The sequence below is a fragment of the Theobroma cacao genome, chromosome 2 (genome assembly GCF_053813885.1).
Source record: "Theobroma cacao isolate CCN51 chromosome 2, ASM5381388v1, whole genome shotgun sequence".
NCBI classification, from domain to species: domain Eukaryota; kingdom Viridiplantae; phylum Streptophyta; class Magnoliopsida; order Malvales; family Malvaceae; genus Theobroma; species Theobroma cacao.
This window is the reverse complement of record NC_142640.1, coordinates 5,261,302-5,278,874: the sequence shown is the minus strand read 5'-3', so window position 1 is coordinate 5,278,874 and position 17,573 is coordinate 5,261,302. Positions and strand designations below refer to the sequence as shown.

At 35.9% G+C, this 17,573-nt stretch overlaps 3 protein-coding genes and 1 non-coding gene across 5 annotated transcripts; 1 reads left to right on the top strand and 3 right to left on the bottom strand.

Moving 5' to 3' along the window:
* Window positions 1–168: 168 nt before the first annotated feature.
* Window positions 169–241, bottom strand: TRNAR-UCU (transfer RNA arginine (anticodon UCU)). Its single transcript has one exon. It is a non-coding gene; the product is annotated as a tRNA-Arg (tRNA).
* Window positions 242–517: 276 nt separating this feature from the next.
* Window positions 518–3,982, bottom strand: MCCB (3-methylcrotonyl-CoA carboxylase). The gene is made up of 10 exons (XM_007042381.3): window positions 3,621–3,982; window positions 3,419–3,538; window positions 2,877–3,311; window positions 2,713–2,803; window positions 2,380–2,621; window positions 2,127–2,291; window positions 1,823–1,897; window positions 1,468–1,599; window positions 985–1,041; window positions 518–903 (listed from the first exon to the last, which is right to left on the bottom strand). The coding sequence occupies exons 1-10, from the start codon at window positions 3,831–3,833 to the stop codon at window positions 700–702; spliced, it is 1,734 nt and encodes a 577-aa protein (XP_007042443.3). The 5' UTR covers window positions 3,834–3,982; the 3' UTR covers window positions 518–699.
* A 24-nt stretch (window positions 3,983–4,006) lies between these two features.
* On the top strand, window positions 4,007–7,506 carry DJ1C (Class I glutamine amidotransferase-like superfamily protein). Its single transcript, XM_007042380.3, has 8 exons — window positions 4,007–4,426; window positions 4,672–4,872; window positions 5,258–5,407; window positions 5,493–5,672; window positions 5,917–5,994; window positions 6,154–6,354; window positions 6,637–6,774; window positions 6,852–7,506. The coding sequence occupies exons 1-8, from the start codon at window positions 4,166–4,168 to the stop codon at window positions 7,059–7,061; spliced, it is 1,419 nt and encodes a 472-aa protein (XP_007042442.3). The 5' UTR covers window positions 4,007–4,165; the 3' UTR covers window positions 7,062–7,506.
* Window positions 7,507–8,278: 772 nt separating this feature from the next.
* Window positions 8,279–13,087, bottom strand: LOC18607945 (ABSCISIC ACID-INSENSITIVE 5-like protein 7). Of its 2 annotated transcripts, none has more exons than XM_088803812.1 (5): window positions 12,910–13,087; window positions 10,740–11,932; window positions 9,628–9,699; window positions 9,509–9,538; window positions 8,279–8,719 (listed from the first exon to the last, which is right to left on the bottom strand). In XM_088803812.1, the coding sequence occupies exons 2-5, from the start codon at window positions 11,838–11,840 to the stop codon at window positions 8,651–8,653; spliced, it is 1,272 nt and encodes a 423-aa protein (XP_088659938.1). In that variant the 5' UTR covers window positions 11,841–11,932; window positions 12,910–13,087; the 3' UTR covers window positions 8,279–8,650. The 2 variants fall into 2 exon arrangements, with proteins under 2 accessions (XP_088659938.1, XP_007042440.1); XM_007042378.3 differs by having other exon boundaries at window positions 10,740–11,916.
* Between the last annotated feature and the right edge of the window lie 4,486 nt (window positions 13,088–17,573).

The following is a 17,573-nucleotide window of genomic DNA, read 5'->3' as shown; positions in this document are numbered from 1 at the left end:
TTTACGATATTGTTATTACTTGATCAGGACAGGCAGCTGGGGGCCCCATTTGGTCTAGTTGGTACCACCAACCCAAGGAGCTGGGCCCTAGTTGGTGATGAACAAGATGAACCATCAAGGGCTAAGAGCCCAGTTTGAATAATATTGAAAAGGGTTATTTATTGAACGCACGCCCGATGGGACTCGAACCCACAATCGCCTGATTAGAAGTCAGGCGCCTTATCCATTAGGCCACGGGCGCTTCACTTGTGGTATTTGTGCTTCCTTTTTTACTTATGGGAACTACGCTTTAATCTTCCAACACAATTAATTCACGAAAACAAACACGGTGATTCAAAGATATTATTCCTGCCTAATTATTGAGTAACAAAGCTGGCACAAGAAGGTCATCTTGCAAGGCAAAACTGAGATTAATTAAACTAGTCTAGGCATATGGCACCACAAGCATCAGGAACTTAAACTAGTCTTCTTGGCTTCAAGAAAAGACACTGGAACCTGAACATTGCAAAAGTTAATGTCATTTGATAACGGTATCTTGACATTTGAAGCAATTGATTAATGATTATGAGCTGCATTACATTCTTATACAGATTTTGATTACATTATTTCCTTGTTTTTTTCCAATGTTCCTTTCTTCCCTTTTGGTGTTTGTTGGCTGGGGGAGGAGGAGAGATTGCAGGTTTGGAGTTAATGAGTACATTACATCCTAAATACACCATACTTGGTATCTTCCAATGGATGATTCTTGGATGCAGAAATGCTGAGCCCTAGAATTTTCCTCGTATCAGCAGGATCAATAATACCATCATCCCAGAGCCTAGCTGTGGAGTAATACGGATTTCCTTCTCTCTCATACGCCTCCACAACCTTAGCCTTGAACTTCTCCTCTTCTTCTTTTGTCCACTAGAATTCAAGAATGTGCAAGCACAGACAATAAGCATCTATTAGTAAGTGCTTGAATTCAATAGAAGAAGCTAAGTTTACCTGAATTCCTTGCCTTTTCTTGTTGGCCCCTTCAATTTGAGACAACACGCCAGCAGCCTAATTGTTGCCAGGAATAATTCAGTATATGATATGATTAGCCAAAACTCAAATGTAAATAAAAAACTGAGAACTTTTAACCAATATCTATACACAATAACTATTAAAATGTCTGGCCACTTAAGCATAAGGACTAGCATTCATGACATGAATGAAATATTCTGGAGTTTATCATTATTTCAATGGAATTTATCACATCCATTCATGTTTAAATAGACAAGTGACAGATTCCTGCTTTATTAGACTGGAGCAGACAAAGAGAACCACTTCTTAAGAAGGTAAGCCACAACCATATTGAATATGAATATATAGGTGACAGAAAAGGCTGCTTTTAAGATTACGGTATACTTCTCTATGCTTATTTTCAACCCAAGGATATCATATATTATTGGCACATAGATCATAAGGAAGAAAGTATCGATCCACCTGCGCACCACCCATCACAGATATTCTTGCATTTGGCCAAAGGAACAGGAAATTTGGGTTAAAAGCACGACCACACATTGCATAATTTCCAGCACCAAAGCTTCCACCAATCATAATAGTCACTTTTGGAACCTGTAAATTCATCATCCAGAAGAGATGCTCAGGTCAACATTACAGATGCATGTATGTTTGTTTTTGTCCTTGTACTTGATGATTATATGACAAAATAGAGGAAACACATTGATACAAATAAAGAGGTGAAGGAAATTAATGCAATTTGTTCATGTAGGAATCCATCAGTGTATATCATAAGAATAACGTAGAGGACCAATAAACATTGAAACGTGGTACCTACCTTTGCACAAGAAACTGCCATCACCAGTTTTGCTCCAGATTTTGCAATACCATTTGCCTCAGATCTTGAGCCAACCTAGCAGTTACAAATGATCAGTATGGTTCGACAGTGCTATTAAATCATCAGCTTCAAAGGAAAAATGAGAGATTACAATAGTTGACCAACTCATTCATTTTAGACTAAGTGCATAATATTCTAGATCAGTTTGATGAGCAACACTCTGCATGAATCATGAATGCAAGGACACAACTCACAGAAAGGCTTCATAAAAAATGTAATGGAAGGAAAGTGTGGGATCATGTACCATAAATCCAGTGATGTTCTGAAGAAAGACCAAAGGAATATTACGTTGAGAACAAAGTTCAATGAAGTGGGTCCCTTTAAGCGCAGATTCATTAAATAATATCCCATTATTTCCCAGGATCCCTACAGGTTGTCCAAAAATTCTAGCAAAACCAGTTACAAGTGTCTGCACCAACATGATCCAGGTTAGAAGATTCATGCATTTTATAAGGAAAAAGTAACTTTGGAAATCCAAGAGATATGAAAGTCCTCACAGTTCCATACAGTTTCTTGAATTCATCAAATTCACTTCCATCAACAATACGTGCAATAACTGATCGGACATCAAATTGCTGCTTGTGGTCTACTGGTGCAATGGAACGAAGTTCCTTCACATCATATAATGGTTCTTTATAATCAAGGTTTATGCTAGGAGATGCATTCAACATCCCTTGCCTCCCAGCCAAGTGCAAGTTCTTCACAATGTTCCTCCCAAGAGCAAGTCCATGCATTTCATCTACAGGAAGATATATAAAAATTTGTAAATCGTCACATAATGCTCAAGTGAGAGGTTCTGCCAATGGTAATAACGCATAAGGAAACAATACCTTGAGCAAAATAATCTGAAACCCCTGAAGTCTTACAATGAACAGTAGCACCCCCTAAATCCTCCGCAGACACTTCCTCTCCGGTGGCAGCCTGCCCAAAACTTCCCTTCAGATATTATCTAATCTCAACAAAGACATTGGACAGATAAGTGCATGGAACTAACCTTGACAAGAGGAGGTCCGGCTAGAAAAATGGTACCATTTCCTTTAACCATTACACTTTCATCAGCCATGGCAGGAATATAGGCACCCCCAGCTGTACAAGACCCTAAGACCAATGCAATTTGAGGAATGCCTTGAGCAGACATGGTAGCTTGATTATAAAAAATTCTGCCAAAATTTTCCTTGTCTGGAAACACCTCAGCTTGCTTTGGAAGAAAAGCGCCTCCACTATCAACTAGATAAATGCAAGGTAATTTGCATTGGGCAGCAATTTCTTGTGCTCTTAGATGTTTCTTAATGGTAATAGGATAATAAGTTCCACCCTTAACAGTTGGGTCATTAGCTACAAACATACAAAGTCTTCCATGAACTGGACCAATTCCGGTTATTATTCCACCTGATGGTAAGGGGTCTTCGTACAATTCATGCCCTGCAAGCTTTTTACATCAAATGTTCAATAAGGAAGCAGAAGACACCCAAAAAAGAAAAAAAAAAAAGAAGAAGCAATGACCCAGTTTAAAAGAGAAGAAATGGCAAAAGGAACCTGAGAAAATTCGAGAAAAGAAGAACCAGGATCGAGAAGACGATCGATTCGTTCCCGGGGAAGAAGCTTATTTCTGCTCCTGTTCCTCTTCACAGCAGCTTCTCCTCCTCCAGCAAGAACCTTAAATCAAATCATATTAACTATAAGTAGCATATTTTAAGAGAAGAATCGGATAATACATTTGTTGGGAAAGTGGGAGAACCTTGTTGATGTGGGATTGGAGTTCAGATAAGAGACGTTCCATGGCGTCGGAGTTTTGGGCAAAAGAGTCGGAGTTTCGGTTGACTCCATCAGGAAGGAGTCCTATAGAGAAGTGCTTCGTTTGGAGACGTTGGATTGGATTAGCTATTATACATGGGGGTGAATTGACTGTCCAAGAAGCTGAAGCTGCTTTCCTCACCAAAGTCCTTAGCATTTCTCTCTGTTTTCCTTTTTCGGCCGTCAAACAAATCAGAATTCGATCAAAGCCAGTTCATACTCCAGAGTTACAAGAGTTTATAGAGTATAGTGCCTTTTTAATAGTTTATCTTCTTCGCTGGCTTCGCGTGTAATTCATATCCATTTTCTCTGGATCCTAAAAACGCAGCGTTCTAGTGACTCTCCCTGTCCTGGGTGCCAAACGACACCGTTAGGGCCACTGTCAGACTGCGGTTGCTGCGGATAAGATAATAGCGTCAATTTTCCTGTTTTCAATTCTTGCAAGAAGCTGGAGAAGTGGTTCGCTTTACACACTCCAGTGCGTGAGAAATGGAGAATTTGTCGTGTCTGGTGTTGAAACCAGCAGCTCCTCCGAGGTTACCTGGACCTAGGCTTTCTCAAATGGCAGCTACTGGTTCTGCAACGTTTGTTTCTAGCTTGTCATTTCCTTCTTCCATGGACTCTCAACTTCCAAAAACAACAGCAAAACGCTCTTTAAAACCCACCGAAGCGTCGTCTTCAGCAATTCCCACAATCCCATCAGCAACTACCAATGTTAGAAACACAACCACGGCCGTCTCGACCAAAAAGGTCTCTCCTTCCTTAATCCCTGTACCATTTCTTTTCTTCAAATGCTTCAAAAAAATTATATAAAAAGCTATCTTTTCTCAAAATCTGCAAAACCTTTTCACTGGAGCTTGAAAGAGTGGCAACGGCTTTGTTTGCTCACATAGTCAAGCAATTAGCTTCAGGGGTTTTAAGTAGTTCGCAAATTGCTTAATTTTGATATATAAGTTAAAATTTTGATCTTTGTTGATTTTTATGGGAATGGATAGGTTTTGGTTCCAATGGGATTTGGTACAGAGGAAATGGAAGCTGTTATATTGGTGAATGTTCTGCGCCGTGCTGGTGCAGAGGTGACGGTAGCCTCAGTGGAACCGCAGCTTGAGATTCAAGCATCGGGTGGCACTAGATTGGTTGCTGATACCACCATCTCCACCTGTTCTTATCAAATTTTTGATCTCGTGGCATTGCCAGTTAGTTCTTCAAATCTTTGAATTGCATGTTTCTTAAGAGTGTCAGTGTCAGTATGACTGCATATTCATACACTGTTGATTGTCACAAGTAAAGAGTACTAAGGGGTTTGTATTCATTTGTTGTGACAATAAAAATTAGGTATTAGGTTTAACGGTGTTAAGGGCAACAAATAATAGTGTGTACTTATAGCTTTAAGGCTCCTCAACTGGAAATAACACACTTACGGGATTAATGCAGCACTTTTTCTTTCTGAGTATATGACTGTGCTTCCCCCAATTTATAATTTTACTGACCAATAGATTGATTTGTTGGTGATATTTCTTCTGGTAATTTGTTTTTACTACATAGTTCATGCCGTAGTTAATGCTTGGGTACTATTCGAAGGGAGGAATGCCTGGGTCAGCACGATTAAGAGATTGTGAAATTCTAAAGAGAATTACAAGCAAACAAGCTGAGGAAAAGAGGCTGTACGGAGGTATATCTATGGCTCCAGCAGTCACACTTCTCCCTTGGGGACTCCTGAGGAGGAAGCGGGTGAGTGCTGGTTTATATTAAAATTGGAGTTCCGTGCATATCAATTTTTTTTTATTGCTAAATTTGATGTAGTTTGTCATGCAAGACAACATGCCACCCTGCATTCTTTGACAAGCTTCCAACCTTCTGGGCTGTCAAATCAAATATTCAAGTTTCAGGAGAGCTTACAACAAGCCAGGGCCCTGGAACTTCTTTTTTGTTTGCTCTATCCTTAGTAGAGCAGCTCTTTGGGGAGGCTGTGGCCAGGGAGATTGGAGAATCATTGGTAAAGCTTTTTACTCTGTTGTTTTCAAAGTCTCTTTATGGTGCTTCACCTCACTTGTTTTATCCCCCATGATAGACAATTGCATTCATTCATGCACATGGGAGGATTTTGGCTTATCTTTATTTTGATTTCTTTTTTAGTTTCTAACAAGACTTCTCCAACGAATTCTTGACTAAAAGCCATTTTGCATTTCCAACTAAAGACAATAGAATGAGTTTCACCGTGCATGATTACTGTTTTCCAGTTCATGCATTCTGCTGATGAGAAACCCACAAAGGAAGAGTTCAACAGAGTTGACTGGGCTTTTGATCACACTCCTCGTGTGAGTTATTACTTGCTTCAGTTGGATACTTTCTATGTTCATACTCTGTCTTCAAGTGTGACAATTTCTTGTGTAGTATTATTATAAGTTCATGTGGCACTTTGTTGTAGCCATATGTTTCTTACCCCGCATATGTTTCTTTGTCAAAATTTATGACAGGTTCTAGTTCCAGTTGCAAATGGTTCAGAAGAGATTGAAGTAGTTTCTATTATAGACATTCTACGTCGAGCAAAGGTGGATGTTGTGGTTGCTTCAGTTGAAAAATCAGTTAAGGTTTTGGCATCTCAAGGTGTAAAAATTGTTGCTGACAAGTTAATTGGTGATGCTGCGGGGTCGATATATGATTTAATCATTCTTCCGGTGAGATAAGCTAACTGCCATTCTAATACAAAAAGTTGTGGATGCATTCTTTCTCAATATAAAATTGGGATTAGGGACTTCTCCCATTAGATTTAGTATTACTTCTGGCATCAATATATGCTTTGGTTGAAAAGATGTAAATATTTTAAAAGGCTTGTACTTATTACGAACTTGCTGTCTTTTAGTTTGAAAATTCATAATTTCGGCTTAAAAGATTTTATTTTCTATTCTACCCCGCATCTCTGAATGGTGAAAGATTTTTTGTTTATTTTTAACTTGAAGGGAGGAGTTGCTGGTGCTGAACAACTACAGAAATCTAGGATTCTTAAGAAGTTGCTCAAAGAACAAGAGGTGGATGGAAGACTATGTGGAGCAGTATGCTCTTCCGCCACAGTCCTGCACAAGCATGGTCTGCTGAAGGTAAAGATAAACTATTTGACATTTTCCTGCATATTAATTATCATATGCTGATCATCAACAACCTTTGCCAAATGCAGGAGAAGAGAGCCACTGCTCATCCCTCTACCACTAGGGAACTCACCAATGTAGTAGATGGTCCCAAAGTAGTTATTGATGGTAAACTGATAACAAGCAGGGGACTTGCTACCGTTTCAGATTTTGCACTGGCTATTGTGAGCAAGTTTTTTGGCCATGCAAGGGCTAGAAGTGTTGCAGAAGGCCTCGTTTTTGAGTACCCTAGGAGTTAGAAGATCTAATTTTGAGTCATAGCTGATGAATGGCAATTTTTCAGATGCCATTTAAACATAAAGATCAGATTATAATCCCTCAACTTGGACCACTAGCGGAAGGACAAAACCATCACAAAAACATACTCAGCCAAATCCTAAATGCTCCATGTTAGAGTTAGTGCTTTTCTTTGAAAAGTATCTGCCCCTTTTTTCTTTTGTATATGCCTTGCCATAAACAGAGGCCACACCTGTCTGTGAGGTCCAAAGCAGGAAAATGACAATGTGACTTATCAATTGTCATAGCCATATTCGGGTGAGGAGCTGCTATCAAATCTTCAAATATCTACCAATGTGGCAAACCAAGCTACAGGTAATTTCATACATAATAGAACCTACTAGCAGTAAAAGGACTGATATGTTAATGAGTTCTTCTGATGCTTTGCAATTCAATATATTTCCCCAATGTTGATCATGTGTGTGGCCTGATAGGGCAATAATTTGGGTTGGGAGATGGGGGGAATGAAGGCTGCAGGTTCTCCACTGTTATAATATTGTTATGACTGTCTTCAACAAGATGAAACAAGTGAAGGGTCTAATCTGACTATGATATTTCATGCTTTAGGCCTATTTTTGGTCTTTTAGGAGCAAGCAGATTTTTGTAAGCATCGGCATTTCTGGATATCTGGACCCGCTTTCACCAAACAGCATCTTTCTCTGCATTCATTTTCTTCCAAAGGTTTCTCTAGTCTCCTACGCAAAGAATTGTAAGGTAGTTTATGCTCTTGGGGGCCGAATCAAATTAGAAAGCGGATGAGACATCCACGTAGCTCATAGGGTGGGATAAAGGATTGGGATGGAAGAGGTTGGGATTATCGCCATCTGTTGAGTACGGGCTGGAACATGTCTCCTGTCTGCATCAAGACAAAAATATTTTCGCTTCTTCTGTTGACTTTTCGAAAGTTAGACGTACACGACTTTTGTTCTTTCTCAAGGTTGTTCTAGAAAAAAGATACCCAAAAAGATATCATAATCCACCGTGTGATTTCGACCGAAACAATGGATAGACAATGGGTTTTCACGATCCGAGCACCAGGTGTCACATTAAAAACGTATAAACAACGTTGCTATATCTTTTAGTTTGAGGCAATTCACAACTTGTCTAGATATAAGACATAGCACAACATCAAATGAATAAACAGATTCGATGACCTAAGTTTATCTGTTACAACAAGGCAAAAAGATAAGAGATGTCTTAAATTAAAAAGTCAAATCTGATGGTAGGTTAGAGACTAACCAAGTCTGTGGGTGGAGTGTAAAAACATAAGAGGAGAAATACGTCTGACTTTCCTACATGCCTTTGTTGTCAACGTTATATCATGATAGGCAAACAGAGATCAAGCCAACCAGAAAGTCTAATCTACACGGTTGAGCTAATAGTATTAAGTTCATAATTTACAACTCAAAACCCTTTGCTCCTATTCATACAGCTATCTACCCCTTCTGCAGTATAAGATACAGATAATAGATGCACACCCGCAATCCTTGTGCCATACCACTGGCCAGGATTGTGTATCTAAGTAAAGTTTGTACCATCAGCAGTTCCAACTCTACCAAGGACCAGTCAGCGTTCTTCTCAAGCAGTGTCTTTTACACGGTCGACTCATTGTCTCTAACATCTGTAGAATTAGGCAACAGAAAGCAGAATAATATCAGCATTGTCCTCTAACAGTGACGTTAGTCAAGAAAAGGGTAACGCTCATGTCTAGCTTAACTTTCTGGTCAACTTTTAATGAAGAATAACGCCAGTACAAATTTACTGAGTGTGTGTGTGTGTAATATGCAACTAGTCATCAACTCCTTTACGTTACTGCCCTCTCCTTTGGTCAACCACTCAACCTAGACGGCACCACTGGCCTTGGTGCAAATTCAATTGTAAGTTTGTAACTCATCTTTGACCCTTTAATCCAGCAATTGCTTTTTGGCATTGTCAGTCTAGATATTTTACAGGGTTTTGGTGTGATATGGTCGACCAATTGTTAACAAAAAAAGAAAGAGCAATGGAAAAGGAAAGTTGGAAAGGAAGCAGAAGACTTGATTTCAAGTTAAGCACATCGTTCACGTAATGACAAATCAGTCATTGTTGATCTTTTTCAGTTAATCATCCTGTAAATACCTAGTGTTCGTTTCCAATTATATGAGAGAAAACGTCTATTATCATTTTAATCTCAGGATAATACATATTTTGAGGCTTACTACTTTCCCAACGTGAAAACAAGTGCACAAGAAGAAACATCCTAAAACATGATAACATCTCAATAAATATCCATATGACACTATAGTTTATACTATGGTTTGCAAAAATTTGTTTTTCTTCGGGCCTTGGAGCCCATCTAAAAGCCAGTTGCTGCTTTTGAATGGTAATATAAAATGTAAGGTAGTAATGGAAGTATGAAATGAGCATTTACCTGATTTTTCTGCATTTCCATCATTTCTTCCTGCACCAACCAAAAAACAGTCAAGGAGGCCATCACCCAACATTTTCAATAAAACACAAAGCATCTTAGACTCTTAGTCAATTACTTACCTGTTTCTTCTGCAATTCTTGGTTCATTTCTTTAAGTTTTGCAACTTCAGCTTCAAGTTCCAATGTATAGGCCTGCCAGAAACGCAGAACAGTTAAAGCAATCAGTTGTTTTATATTTGGAGCTAAACTATAAATCAATAATTAGTAGAAATTATACTTCTATAGTTCTTTTCTTTTACAGTTGGGTTCAAAAAGACAATTGAGGAACCTCTATGATCACCACCATTTATCATTCAAACAATTTTCACACAATTAAGACGAAATGATACCATTTAATTCCAATATGATTAATGTGATACATAAAGATAATGGAAAAATAATACAACTGTAACAACTGAGTCAATCAAATGACATGCCCACTCCATAAACTTGTCCAAGGAGTTAAACAGCTGTGTTATTAAATTGGCACTTCAAATTTATGCCATGCCCCAAGAATGATACATGATCATAATCTTGTTAGTATATAGGGTTTGATTAGAGTTTCTTCCACATCTCACAAGGAATCTTGCAATCAAAACATAGTGTGGTTTTCAAGAGTAGTAGGAAGAAATGAACTCGAGCTGCAGCATTTCATATCCACAAATAGAAAGCCATAACAAGAAGAATGCACTGAACAACATTTATTAAAATTCTATGTTGTATTTAAAATTTTGTTTCGAACAACAGTTGCATGAATCTTTCATCATAGTTCCTTCAACAGAAAGGGCGACATACAAACAGCAATTTACTTAGTGCCTTTAAGTACGCCCATATCGTCATAATCAGAACGAGAACACCCCCCAAGAGAGAGATATTCTTCCAATGTGAACCTGACTGTCACGCCAGTCATAATGGTGCAAGCAGCAAAAAGCAGTAGCTTTGCACTGGCATTACATTTGATGTGCCAAGTAGAAACCATACCAAACCACTATTTTCACACAAAGAAAGCAAGGGCATCCTGCTAAACCTTATTATGTAGCATGTTTTTAGCAGGGAAAAAAATTTGAAACAAAGTTGCAACTTTTTCAACAAGTATCCACATAAAGGAGTTTGAATCTATACATTAAAAGACATACTATCTAACTGAGTGTGGGAAAAAAAAAAAAGTGTAGTGGCTCAATCACCCAACTTACCTGCTTGCGAGCTCGTGATCTTGCAGCTGACTCTCTGTTCTTAATCATTCTCCTTTGCCTTCTCTCAACTACTTTCTCCAAAGCTGCACTGCATTTTCTTCCCCGGCCAAATACATAAGGAACTGGTGACAAAGAAGTGGCATCTACGCTGTTATTTGGAATCATATCTGAAGATATCTGGCTTGGAGGAGATGCTAAACCAACTATTCCCATCCCACCACTCTGCAGCCCGGTAGACTGAACTAGATTACTATTCATAGATGGGTCACCAATTCCAACCATTGAACCCCTAACTCCTGGATTAGCAAGCTGTGCAGTGTTCATTAAGTGCATAGAAGGAGCAAATGCTACTGTTTGTTGCTTGGGAAAGAGTGGTTGTGGCTGCTGCTGCTGCTGTTGCTGTGGTTGTTGTTGTTGTTGTTGCTGCTGCTGCTGCTGTGGCTGTGAGGATTTGACTCCACTCATGTTCAATGGTAACCTTGGAGGATGATTGAGAACTGAGTTATTGTTACTCAAAAAGCCATTGTTTCTATTTGTCTGTTGAAATCCGAGAGCTACACCAGTGTTGTTACCGAAGAATCCACTATTGTTTGCCATTCCAATCTGTTGCATATCTTCTCTTACAACACCTGCCCTCACCAAGAATTCCTCCAACGTCATCTCTCCCAAAGTCTGTTGCCTCTGTGGTAAACTTGCTCCTCCACCAACACCACCGCCATTACTTCCGTCTTTAGCACCATCATTTTCTTTCATCAAGTCTCTCCATACTTCATCAACCGTTTTCTGACTCAGAGTCCTCGGCAATGTCAATGATCCTTGCCTCTGCAAATTCCCACCAGAAAAACTTCCTTCTCCTCCAGCAACTGAAGCTGTTGTCACAGCCTGAGTCTCTTCAGCAGTTGATATATTTTTCAAGAGTTCATCCATGTTCATTGACCCAAAGTCCTTCCCAAGTCCACCAAAGGTGTTCTGCAGCTCATCAAAGGTCAATGAGTATATAGATGACTGCCTAGCCAATGGAAAATTCCCCAGTGGCTTTGACCCGTTTCCTTCCATACTTGGAGCATCACCAAAGTTCTTGTAATTCAGATGAGATCCCATGTCTCTTTTTAAACAGCAGCAGACACAGATGACCTCAAATCAAGATTGCCCCAGATGACCTCAAATCACGATTGCCCTAAAAATCCATCCAACTGAAGTAGATGAGACGATTATGTCATTCACTTTTCCTTTTATAACCTTTTTTTTTCCTTTAACTTAAGATCTAATAAATGTTCACCAAACCAAGCAAAGTCTAAGTTAATCATAAATAACATTCTCGATATATTTCCAATTATGGACATACTTTTTAATCCCAATTCCATTAAACCATAAATATCTAACTAGCAATAAAATCATACTATCTATCACAACTTCAAACCGTAAAAATCTAAAAGACAACATGAGAAAGTAACGGCTTAGTAAATATGGGAACCAATAAGCATTAAAACTTTCATGTGATATCTCAAAATTCAATATTCTCCAACAAGTGGTACAAAATATACGATCATACACATAAGAAAACCAACTGTCCTGCAAAGCCATCCAATTTATGCAGATAATAAAGAAAAATCTGAAACTATATTAAGTCGTTTTATCTTTCTCCAAAACTCAGATCCAAAAACTAAAATGAAAAAAAAAAATCTTGGAGCCAGAAACTAATCAACAGCCAACAAGTGTCAAACTGCCATTTCTCGTAATAGTAAACTTCCATATCCATGGAACAACACAGATATTGAAGCTTTATTAGAATCTAAAACGAACCCATTATTCCAAATCATAAAATCTATCGAAAGCATGTAATATCAAGACAAATTCAACCAAAACAACAAAAAAGGAGTCAAAGGGAAAGAAACTTTCATTTTTATAGAACAGAAAAAAAAAAAAAAAAACAAGCAGCTAAACTAACTCTTAAGCACAAAATCTCTTCTTTAATCCATTCAATACGGTTTCCTTAATCGAGAAAAAGGAAACAAAAAATTGAGGCAAAAAAATAAAACTAAAAATAAGAAAAAGACAAAAATATAATAAGAAAATGGGGAAAAATAAAACAATAGATAACGAAGAAGCGAGAGAAAGAGTAAGGAAGAGAAGAAAAGAAAGAGACGCTTTCTTTTTCCTTTTTTTTTACCTTTTAATTTTATTTTCGGCAGTAGTATTTAATTTTCGTAAACAAAAATAAAAAATAAAATGTGTTGAAAATCGGGAGTGTGTGTGGACTCGAGCGAGAGGGAGAGAGAGAGAGAGCTGTGTCGTTTCTCTGAAGAGAAAAGAGGGTTTAGCAGTGTGGAGGCGACAAGTGTCTAGTGCCGCCTCGACACGGGTCGAAATTTAAGGAGCTTCCCCGATTTTGGTGGATTTAATTGTAATTTTCCTTGTCAAGTTTTTTTAATTCATTATAATAATATTTACGTGGAAGACTGATTAGCCGCGGAGATGGCGCAACGTGGATCAGTAGAAATGCGGTTGAAATTGTGATGTGACTTGTAGCCAATGGGTGAGACAAAGGTGGGAAATCTCTGGCCGTTGGATCTGCTTTCCGACAAGGTGATCGATGGTTCTTGGATGCTGGATTAATTTGTCCCGCCGAGGAGATGAAATTTGTGTACGGTACGGTGCACAGTTGCATACAATGCATGTTTTACATGGCTTTCATTTTCTCTCCTTGTTACCGTCTTAAAACTTAGTAATAGAATTTTTAAAAAATCGAAAATAAAAATTTATCACATAAGTTACAACCAAACAACGTATAGTATATGATAAAATAAAATTATTGACTCATGTGTAAACTTCCACTACATTTAATTGTACAATGAGATTGAAGAATAAATCATTTTTACCCACAAGTTTTGGAAATACGCATAAATTTCAACAACTATTTAATTAGATTTTAATACTTGATGCAACAGGTCAAGGTTGTATGTAATAATATGTTTTAAATACACATTTATATGTGTGCGGTACCAATGATTACATGCCTAATTAATGTTTTCACTGTGATGATTACATCAATTTGCTCTACGCCCTAGGATAACAAATTAAGACTGTTACTCGATATTAAAATATATTAATTAAAATATAGTCCTAACTCCTAACTACTACATTCTAATTGTGAAATCTTTCTAATTAAAGTTATTAAAAAAAAGTTACTCACATAGATGAAAGACTTCTAATTCAAATACTAAAAAGCCAATCTCAATATTTATATGTTTCTTTTATATATAGATAAGAAAATAAATTTATAAAAATTAACTATATCATTTTAGGTCATGCAACACCCAAAATGTTTATTAACAAAATTGAACTAACACTAGCTGGTAAATAATTAAAAACATGCAACGTTGTGAGCATTCAATCAACATACTAATTAGTTTTATGATGAACATGAGATATGGTATAGTCTCAAATCTGTTGAAATAGTTCCCTTATATACTTGGTTTTAATTAGTAATTAATAGTGAATTTATTAAAAAAATAACAATGAACCATAGATTACACGAGTTGAGATAATTAAGAAATAACATTCGTTGAATTTTTTAAAAGATATAATTCAATGATAAGAATGTCCATCCTATCATTCAAAAAGTTAAATAGTTAATTTATTACTCTCATTACAACTTCACAAGCATTATTATTACAAATTGGAAATTTTTATTCAAACTTTAAAAATAAATGTAGCATTATTACTCTTGAAATTCACAAATTTGATATAATTAATACCCAAATACGTTTGGTAATGTATTAATTTAAAAAAAATGAGGGATGAACGATGAATAGCTAAATTCATTATAAAAAGTCACTACATTAATAACAATAATTTTCTCTTGAAAGGCCATTCATAACATTCAAATACACTCAGGTTCAAGACGTCTAGAATCTAAAATTTTAGTTAAAAACGATGCTTTTGCATTCAAATCCTTCACTTTCCCTACCTAACTAGACAAAGTAAATTGCTTTAAAAAACAATAAAAAGGGGTTTGAACGAACAAAAGAAAGATTGTCATATGGTTAAGATTAATTCTTTTGTACGCTCATTTGAAAGCATAGAGTAACTTTCTTTGGTGGATTTCACGTGTTGTGTGCGCACATCAAATAGATGTCAATTCCATCACATTGTCATGCACGGATGCACATGCGACTCTGCTCTTCCATCTGACGCATGTTCGTGGAACACTGTTTCTTCTCTAGCAGTTAAAAGCTTCCCCAGATCTACTTCCATGGCCGAAAGCTTCCATCTTTTTAGTTTTTACCTCTCATGTCAGGAAAAATGCAAAACGTCTACGAGACTATTGCACTTTTAACTTTTAAATAGATGAATTGGGATGTGAATTTTAACTTTTAAAAATATCTCGACCACCTTCGATTGTTTTAATTTTTTTTTGAAGATATATGCTGTTGTTGCTATTAAATTATTTATATTATGTATATATGTTTTGGGTTAAACAATAAAAAATTTATAACTTTATTCATTTTTCAAACTTGCAATCTCGAAAATAAATTTTTAAAAAATTATGTTATTCTTCACTTAAAAAATTGATGACTAAATTTGCAATGTTTTCATTAGTCAACATTCTTTTTTGCTCTTTTTTGTGCGCTACATTAAATTTAAAGCAAAAGGGGAAAAAAGGTCATATAGACTAATAGCCACATATCACGTCTCCTTTTTTTTTTTCCCCCTTTAATGTACGTGTCCAAAATTTAAGCATTTTCTCTTTAATTAATATTTATAATAATTTATCTTAAAGTTTATTACTAAGTACCATTTATTTGATATTTTTAGTTTTTAAAATAAAAAGCAAAGCATTAACCAAAAATAACTGAATTCACCGTGCTTGGTATTTACCCCATTAGGAAACTTTCTATTTTAGAATTGCTTGCAATTAAGGGATATGGGATTATGAGTGTCTAAATCTGGCAAAGATTTAATTGGACAACGTTTCAAAATATTTAATGAAAAAAAGTATGATTTTTTAAATTACCAAAAAAAAGTGAATAAATTATAAAAATAATAATCACCTTAAGAAAATCGGCTTTAGCAAAAAAAAAGAAACAACAATGTCATGTCATGGAATGAGTTGGCAACAAAGAGCGGCACTAGGAATTTTACAGGCAGTGTGGGTCACCAGAGATAAACGGCTGAGACCCACACATCAGCGTCGCACCATTAACGGTTTCATAATCAGAATGATAGTACTGGGTACATATTACCCAAACCAATCATGAGGATTCGTAATCTGCACAGATGGTGGGGTTTCCGGCCGACCACGTGGTTGCGCTTGATTCCTTCATATGCTCACCATATTATGTATGATGGTGGGCCCGCGCCTATCCAGTCCGTTCTCCACAATCTAACTTTCATTGCATCATATGTACGTCCTTATGAAAATAAAACTTATATTAACTGTGTGAATGTATATTATCTCATTATTTAAGAAATGCAGATCAAATCAATCAATTTAATAATTAAGATATAAAATATATAATTTAATTTGAACTCTTAAATAGAATTAGATTAAAATTATGATTCAAGAGATTATTAGCTTATAAATTGATTCTCACTTCATTTATAATTATAAATACACATTTGAATAAAATTTTCTTACTCTTTTGATTTTTTTTTAAATATTTTTTATAATTATTCATTTAAGATTTATTTCATAACATTAACATTAACAAAATAATTATTTTTATTTAAGAATATAAATTTAATAATTAATACTTATGAGTTATGATTTGACAAAAAAAAAAGAAAATAATAAATACCTCATTACCAATTATTTATAAAAATAGATATTGATAAATAATCAATCTGTTAAATTCATATTATTTGCGAGTATTTTCAGGATCAAAAGTTGGGAAAAATAAAACTGTTCTTATAAAAAAAAAATTGCGAACTAGAAGTTTAGGATATATTTATTTACTCAAATGTTAGTTGAGGTATGCAAGCATTTTTGTGGTTGAAACTAGCTCATGTGAGCAATAGAAATTAGGTAACATTGTTTTTTTTGTCTATTTTATTTTAGAATTTATTGTTCAACAACTCAGATTGCTTGAACACGAAACTAATGCACATATATTTATAAAATACTAAACAAATCCCAACAATATATGATACTTCTTTAATTCGATGATCCAATCGATAAATTGATTTTTCTTTCTTAAAATTGGATGATGTGATTAAGAAAAACAGTACTAAAATAGCCGTAGAATTAAAGCTATATCCAATTTGATCTGTTTAGGACAAAGTAAGTAGTACAACCTCGAATTAGGCAATAGTCACTTGTAGTACAACAGAGGTAATAGTATTTTTCACTGCTTGTATTGTTTTTGGTACAAGGATTTTGGGTGTGTTTTTTAGAGGATGATTTTGAGCTTATGTTATAACAAATTCTGGGCATATTCCTTATTCCAATCTCTGCATAACCATAAGGTTTTGTCATCAGATCTGATGGCCTGCAAAAGAAGGTGGAGAGCAAGAACAAATGGGTCTCATATGATCTGAGATTTTTAAGTCACCCGTGGGATCTTCTGTGTTTCCAGCATGAAATATTTTATTATATTTATACCTAAAACGAGTAAATTATTATTTTTATCACTTAATTTTTAAAATTTTTTTAATCACCTAAATCCCAGTTATAAAAATTAATTTATATTATTAATTTTAATTGTTTATCTATTAAAACATAACGGATCTGTTACCTATATTTCAGGTTAGGATACAGCGCATGTGCACCTTTTCTGCTCAGGATCCAAAAGAATTTTCAAGCCCAACCTTAATATCCTGATTTAGAATATG